At 33.4% G+C, this 8,781-nt stretch overlaps 1 protein-coding gene across 1 annotated transcript; it reads right to left on the reverse strand.

The window, feature by feature from the left end:
* Window positions 1-2,970: 2,970 nt before the first annotated feature.
* Window positions 2,971-5,807, reverse strand: LOC111876209 (patatin-like protein 2). Its single transcript, XM_023872748.3, has 7 exons — window positions 5,618-5,807; window positions 5,338-5,519; window positions 4,835-5,027; window positions 4,131-4,295; window positions 3,703-4,050; window positions 3,439-3,611; window positions 2,971-3,326 (listed from the first exon to the last, which is right to left on the reverse strand). Exons 1-7 carry the CDS (start codon window positions 5,756-5,758, stop codon window positions 3,143-3,145), a joined length of 1,386 nt encoding a protein of 461 aa, XP_023728516.1. The 5' UTR covers window positions 5,759-5,807; the 3' UTR covers window positions 2,971-3,142.
* Window positions 5,808-8,781: the final 2,974 nt, after the last annotated feature.

Consider the following 8,781-nt stretch of genomic DNA (forward strand, 5'->3'; position numbering starts at 1 on the left):
CCAAGTGTTTTTAATTTATTATTTATATTTTTGAATTAATAGAAAACTCAAAGTCTGGAACAATATGGTTACATCGATTAATTAAGTTTTAAACTAAAAAACATAACTACGAAATTCATTTAGAATAAACCATGTAAATCCATAAACAAGAAAGAAAATCTTAGTTTGGGTTGGCCTCATATAAATTTTGAAGAGGGTGATGAAGTGCATTTGAGAGTGCTGGTGTTCTTTGTGAAAGTGCAATTTGTTCTTTCTTTGACTCTTCTTGTGTGATTCTTGCTCTATTAGTATTTGGTGATCTAAGTTCTCGTATGTTATTCTCCCGGTGGAGTATTCTCGCAAACCTATATACATATGAGAAATATTCAAATGAATAAACTATACATAAAATGTTTGGTATATATGTTATAAAATATATGCTAATTAAATATATTTATATGGGAAACATGAATATATTTTATTAAAGCCATCTACGATTGGTGGAATGATGGTAAGGCTCATATATACCCATACCCAAGTTCACTCTCTTTGACTTGTTTTTTCAACAACTCTTGTCCCATTTTCACAAGATTTTCTAAGTTTTCTTGTGCTGTCAAATCCATGGAAATTAAGTCCCCACTTAAAGTGTCAGCCTGATATCATTTTAATTCACTATGTCATAATATGAAGTCTTGAATCTTTTTAATATACAATGGAAAGGAAATGACTAAACTGCACAAATGGTCCCTGTAGTTTGCTTATAGTTGTCACTTTGGTCCAAAAAAGTTTGGACTAGCACCACTGGTCCAAAGTTTTCATTTTGTTGCTTGTTTGGTCCAATCTATTCTGATTTTTTTCAAAATGACGAATTTACCTTTTTTAATATGATTTTCTCTTTTTTGTTAATTATTTTCCTGATTTTCAGATTTAAAAAAATAAATAATTAAATTAAATTTCTCTCTCTCTCTCTAACAAATCAAAATCTACAGTCGATCGTCTAGATGTTCATATCCAATCACCAAATGAAATCAATAAACTCTTTAGGATTTTTCAAAACTTCATATTCAATCTCTAGATTAACCGTGAACAGAATAGGTATCTTCAAACCTAGAGCCTGTAACAAAATCATAAAATTTATGGGAATCTTCAAACCCAGAACCTGTAACAAAATCATCTTCTTTAACCTAACCTAGGAAAATTTTAGAACTTCACCTCCAACCTCCAAATTGGCGGTAGCTACCACATCTGATATCACCATAGACCAATTTCCTCAACGCTAAACAAATGACAGAGCTTTGACTCTATTTAGATCTGATTTTGAATCGATGACATAACTAATGATTCTTGAGTTATAGAGAAGTAATCCTAAAACTTTTTTTGGTTTTTGATTTCTTGAACTTGGACTTTTCTGGTGATAATTATTGATTCTTGAACATGGATGTCGTAGCTGATGATTCTTGATTCAGAGACTTGACGATTGCCACTGGTATTGCATTGTTGTTGGTAAAAACACATCCCCTCAATCTGTTGTTGCTTCCAATCGGGTCCCTCTTCTCAATCAGATAAAGGCAGAGGACTGGAGTCCTTATTCCTCCTTCGTGTGTTGCTGACCGATTGAATCAGAAGAAGAAAGAAGACGATGGCAGTTTCAAGATGAACAGAACACAAGCCTTAGCACCGACCACGCCGTCTCTTGACCCTCCTGGCTCCATCAAACGACCCTCAGGTGAGCTTCAGCTTCAGAGGCTGCGACCATTCTCATTTCCTAAAACCCTAGGGTTTTCAAAGGTTGCGGTCGATTCAATCCCTAGCTTCGATCTTTGTGTCACAGCCTAGAACTTTTAGGGTTAGGGTTTCGCTGCCAGAGCTTCGATCTGGTGGCGTTCATCTTTTCTGTCGGTGGTGTTCACGATTTCCGGCGAGAGTAAAGCCTGGGTGAGGGAGTAAGGGTAGTGACTTTATCAGATAGAGAGAGAGAGAGAGAGAGAGAGAGAGAGAGAGATTTTTTTTTATTTTGTTATAAAAAAATTATAAAAATAAAATAGAAAATGAAAATTTTCTTTTTTATTTTTTTATTTTAATCATAAAAAGTATTTAAATAATAAAAAAACTGAAAAAGAAAAAAAAATAAGGGCAAAATAGTCATTATGAAAAAGTTTATAGAAAAATAGATCAAACTCGCAACAAAATGAAAAGTTTGGACCTCTGGTGCTAGTCCAAACCTTTTTGGACCAAAGTGACAATTTTCAGCTAACCATAGGGACCATTTGTGTAGTTTTGTCAAAGGAAATATATTTACTTACGAAGATAATTTTCTTGTGAATGAAGGGCTTGAAAGACAGTATAGATATGATAGTCAACGATATCGTCAGTTGCAATTAAGAATGACTAGATAGAAACACACAAATAAAACCAAATCAAATCATTAAACACATAAAAAGTCAAAGTCTTTGTAGAATTGAAATATAGAGTTTTAGCGTGACATGGCTAAAAGAAAATCAAAGCAGGTTCTAGGTTTAAAAGACGAATCAAACTTACTAATATTGATAAAAAATTCTAATTGCTATTTTCGCCAAATACGCAGTCAAAGATCATTTGGAGTCGTAAGATCAGAATCAAGAGAGATCCATAAAAGCCCTAACTTTCGTATTTAAATGAATGAAAGAAAACTGAATATGGGCCTCATACGACCCTTGTGATTTTTGAGTAGTTCCACACGACCCGTATGGTCATGAAGGTGTAATACCCTCTCGTGTAAATCTTCCAAAGTATGTTGATGTGATGATAAACATCCTCATACACGTTCGTGTTAGATTAGACCACAAGCAAATGGATCATGATATTCCACGAAAATCATAAAATGTCCCAAACATAACTTAAAATGAATGAATTCAATGAAAAAAAATACAAGGGAATTACAATATTTAAACATGGTAAACGATGTATAATGCATCTAACAATGATTCTACTTTTGCTAGTTCAACTAGGGTGAACGCATACATAGCCATGTGTTTTTAATTTATTATTTATATGCTTGGATTAACATAAACTGAAAGTGTGGAACAATACGATTACATCGATTAATTAAGTATTCAACTAAACAACATAACTATGAACTTCATTTAGAACAAACCATGTAAATCCATAAACAAGAAAGAAAATATTAGTTTGGGTTGAGCTTAGATAAATTTGGAAGAGAGTGATGAAGTGCATTTGAGAGCGCTGGTGTTTTTTGTGAAAGTGCAATTTGTTCTTTCATCGACTCTTCTTGTGTAATTCTTCCTCTATTAGTACTTGGTGATCGAAGTTCTCGTACATGCTTCTCCTTGTGGAGTATTTTCGCAAGCCTACGTACATATAAGAAATATTCAAATCAATAAAATATACAAAAAATGATTGGCATATATGTATTAAAATATATACTAATTAAATATAGTTATATGGGAAACATGAATATACTTTATTAAAGCTATCTCGTTGGTGGTATGATGGTAAGGCTCATATATGCCCGTGTCCAAGTTCACTCTCTTCACTTGTTTTTTCAACAAGTCTTGTCCCACTTTCACAAGATTTTCTAAGTTTTCTTGTGTAGCCAAATCCATGGAAGTTAAGTTCCCACTTAAAGTGTCATCCTGATACAATATACCATGTTCATTTCATTTTATTTCAATATGTTATAATATGAAATCTTGATTTTTTTTTATAATAGAATGGAAAAGTTACCTGAATACGAAGATAATTTTCTTGTGAATGAAGGGCTTGGAAGACAGCAGAGATATGATAATCAACCATATCGCCACTCGCTTGAGTAAATACATCCACCAATGGAATTGAGACACCACTACTTGCCTTAGTAAATATACCTCCCATTGAAGTTGAGCCACCACCGGCTGCCCACCCCAAAATCCCCCAACTTGATGACTCTGTAGCATCATACTTTTCTTTAAATTTTGGTGACCCAGTGCCCAATGACAATACTAGCAATCGTCCATACTCTGTTGGTTTTATTGGGAAAAAGTTTTCACCACCTCTGGTTATTTCCTTTGTTACTTCGCTTATGGCGACCAAAGTCTGAAAAAAAAAACATATTTAGCCAAAAACTTAAACCACATATATAGATGAGTAATTATTAGTGAATAAGACATATATACCGGATTGTTGGCTGCTATTGCACCATCGATAAGATTGAATTCTTTAAGTAATTTTCCTTTAGAATCTGTTGTGTTGAACGAATATGGAGGAAGATAAATTGGGGCAGCTGATGTTCCAATGCATATATCGGATAACTTAGCATTAATATTTGGGTTCTTCTTTATCTAATAAACATGAATATTAATATCGTATGGTTATCTTAAAAGGGTTAACTTGATGTAAGAGATAGAAAAAGAGTTTCATTTTGTATTATAACGTGCTGCTCTCGTATCGATCTATTAAAGCATTGCACTTTCTATCATACTTCAAAAATCTATCCATCTATAGTACTCTAATTTCAATGTTTTCTTAATAAGATATTATACTTTGAAAAAAGTCAAAACTAACCAATTAGTTCCTATGAAAATTGTTTTGTATTTAGATAAAGCTGCTATAATTGATAGATTTATTAACATATAATGTTGTAATTTGAAAATCAAAAGTAAGATGCTATAATAAATAAATCAGTGAAAGTGCATTTGTTATTTCTTTGCTTTTAACCTCTTTTGAAGACGCTGTTAAAAAAAAAAAAAAAAAAAAAAAAAAAAAAAAAAAAAAAAAAAAAAAAAACTCATCCTCTTGATTTCAATGTTAACATTTTTGGGCTTGAAAACTAATAACTTGATGGTTTTAGGAGCAAAAAATGTATCGATCGATGCAATACCTGGTAGCTTGAGAAGATCATAGGTTGCAAATATTTGATGTCAAACGTTGGAATCACCACATTTGTTAATGTTTTGTTAAGTTGTTTTTCTTTCAGTGTTTCTCGAATAACTTTATGTAAGTGTTCACCATCATATTTTGGTCTCGATAGAGCTTTGATCGCCTTTTTAGCAGCAGCTAACGGATTGTGCTTGCTACACAATGTAAATTAAAAATGCAGATTTAAGACATAACCAACCAACTTTTAGGAAAATTCTCCATCCCACTTCATGAAAGACAACTCATTCTTCACACAAAAACATGTTGCAAGGCGAGAATTAACGATGTACAAAACTGGGGGCCCAATTTTTTCGATAAAAAATGGAGAATTTCAACAACCAAACACTCAAATGTTCAAGATAAAAAAAATCATTGAAATATTTTAGGACTATTTCCCATTATCGCATTATCGCTACAAGAACTGTTACAAATTAATTAAGTTGTTTTGTTGATAATAATACATACCTATCACATGGAAAGATTTTAGGACAATGTTGAAGATAAAAATCTTTAACATCCTTAGCTGCAAAAACTGGACGGTTATCTTCACCGGGAGCAGTTAACAAGGCCGTCACAAGACCACCGGTGCTTGTCCCTGCTATCACATCAAAATAATCCGCCAGTCGTGCATTCTCACCATCTAATTTCTGTCATAATTATACAACATCCGCACATTTCTTCTATGGTCATTTCAAGATAAAGAGAATAATTCAAGTAACTAAACTTAGTTATAAACGATATATACCTGTAGTTCGGTTTCCAAAAATTCAAGGATGACACTTGGAATGATGCCACGTACTCCACCTCCATCGATACTAAGAATTGTGATTAGGTTTCCATATGTTGGTGGTTGCAATGGGGATCGTTCTTCTTCTTTGAAAGACATGATGAAACAGAGAAAGAAGTAGCTAGCGGAATAATAATGAGTTTTGTAATCCGAGGTTGATGAGGTGATTTATGTTGTTTAAGGGTATTTATAATAGGATATAAGTTTCCAACTTTTGACTTTTAAAAAGTAGAAGGAAGTTGCATGGCAACTTGCAAGTTAGCTAAATGAAACAATCAAGTAATAATTATAAATAGATGTAGATATTTCTTTAAGCGAATTAATAGCTATTTTTTAAAAGTTTTAACCATAAAATAGACATAAAAATGAAAAATACAAAAAGTAGCAACAATTTTGGCAGTTGGGTCACCTGCGAGAATGTATATTTTTGCATTTGGTTGCGTTTTATTTATTTATTTATTTATTTATTTCAAACTTCGAACGTCCATAATTCTTTCATACGAACTCTTTTTGATCTGTTTTTTTTTTCGTTGTGTTCTTTGTAACAAAGTTTTTCCATGGATATATTAAACTTTGTAACTTGGATGTCGGAAAGTCATACTCTTTTAGCTCGAAAGTGGCTAGTCAGTGAAAAATATTAAAAAAAAACTCAACTTTGATTATTCATAAATTTTGCTTATGAACTCCGTTTAAGCTGAATTTTTGTTCATTGTGTTCTTTGTAACAAGGGTTTCCATGGACATATTACACTCCCTATTTGGATGTTGGAAAATCATACTTTTTTTTTAACTCCAAAGTAGGCTATTAAGTGGAAATTATGAAACAAAAAAAAACTTCAAAATTTTCACATACAAACTTCATAACAATCGTAATACCATTTGGGTTCTCCAAATCATAAAGATGTCCTACAAAAAGTTTAAAAAAAATTGTTTTCATGTAGGAACTTTATAACAATCATCCCATCATTTTAGTTCTCACAACCACACGGACCACCAACAAAAATAAAAATCTAGAATTTTTTTTTTTCGTAATTAACCTAAATTTTTGCAAGAGTTGACCTCTAAAAATATGAAAAAAAAAATTTGGGCAATCAATCAGATTTTCACGGATGGTTAACTGCAAAAATAATGACTTTTTTGATAATTTTTCAAATTTATGGTTATTTTATGGTAAAAAAATAAATACAAACAGTTATTATAGCAATTTTCTCTTTCTTTAAAGGAAATAAAATATATTTTCAGCATGAGACAAATAGAAAAAAAGACTTATAAATATATGTTTCTTCTAAAACATCATAAATGATCACTGCCCCAGATCTAAAGTTTAGTCCCCGTGGTTTAAAAACATCATATATATATATATATATATATATATATATATATATATATATATATATATATATATATATATATATATATATATATAGCCACTTTGATTTCAAAACTTTTGACGATTGGTTCTTAGTGCTAACTCCGTTAAGTTTTGTCTATTAACTAAAGGGCATTTTCGTCATGTCACTACCACAAGGACCATTTGTGATGTTTTCACTTATTTAAAAAAATGAAAAAATGTGCAAAAGGGGTCTCACCCTCTATCTCTCTCTCTCTCTCTCAACCCCCCTCTTCCTCTTGTTCTTATATCACCAACCACCATCACCGTGTTTCTCACTCTTTGCTACTGATCGGGGCTAGCTAAACACCCTCACATGTGCTGCTATTACTGCTTGTGTGGCTCCATCGGACCAACTCCCTCTAACCACCTGTCACCATTCACCCCCTCCCTTTGAGTTTACGTCGGCAGAAAACAAACGAACAAGGCATTGGAACTTCCATTGCACGTCGCTACCACCCGCTACCACGGTGAGGACTCCGATCACCACCACCTACTGTCTCTTTCTTTCGTTGATCACCGTCGAACGAAAAGAAATACGAGGCAGTGAAGCTGCCACCGCAGCTCTGTCTCTGCTACCACAATCTATATTTGCACAACACTTCCTTACACCACCTCCTGCCACCCATCGACCCCCACTTCGATAATACAGCAAGTAACAATCACCAACACTCTTATTTCGGTATATATGCGTCGAGATTTAAGGCTGATTCACCGAAATTCATAGACCCAACAATCTATCTTCTCTTCCACCTCTTAATTTGGCACAGCTTGTATGGTTGTAACTATATCACAAACGTTTTTAAATCAAGAACTGTGGCATACATCTTTTCTGTGTGAAGAGTTAAGACCACCATCTCTATTGAAATCACTCTCTCTTCTCCTATACAGTCTCGTTGTCCATCATCAGAACACCACCATAATCCTTTTCAATATACAATTCGAGAACATAAGGAAGAAGGGGCTGCGATTTGAATCTGTACAGATGAGAAGAAAGGCGCACAGGAAAAAAAGGGCATCTCAGTCTCGATCTTCGAAGATGAAGGGTGTGTCTAGCTTTCTTGATGTGTACCTGGTGCTCGATTCACATGAGTTTAAATATGATAGGTACATCTCTCCTTATCTCTTTTTCTTCATATAATGCAAAAGTGATTATGATTATCAATTTTTAGTTCACTGAAATATGCCCACAAAGTGTTAGTTAAAATGCTAAGGAGAGTTTTTAGTTGTTACGATCCATATTTGCCTTAAACCGTTTTTTGTTATTATGTGAAGGTGTTTGGCTAGCTCCGATCAGCAACAAAGAGTAAGAAACACGGTGGTGGTGGCTGGTGATATAAGAACGAAAGGAAGAGAGGGGTTGAGATGTTAGAGGGGGGAGAGAGAGAGAGAGAGAGAGAGAGAGAGAGAGAGAGACCCTCTGCATATTATTTCATTTTTTTAATAAATGAAAACATAATAAATAGTCCATGTGATAATGAAATGACGAAAATATCTTTCAGTTAACGGACAAATCTTAACGGAGTTAGCGATAAGGACCAATCGTTAAAAGTTTTGAAAACACATGGACCATCTATGATATTTTTAAACCACGGAGACTAAACTTCAAATCTAAGAAAACCACAGGAACCATTTATGATGTTTTTTCTTATTAAAAATAGTAGAGGTAACAAATCGGGCAATTGTGTCGTGTTTTTGTCGGAAACGACACGACACGGCAATGTTTTATGTAA

The sequence above is a fragment of the Lactuca sativa genome, chromosome 1 (genome assembly GCF_002870075.4).
Source record: "Lactuca sativa cultivar Salinas chromosome 1, Lsat_Salinas_v11, whole genome shotgun sequence".
NCBI lineage: Eukaryota > Viridiplantae > Streptophyta > Magnoliopsida > Asterales > Asteraceae > Lactuca > Lactuca sativa.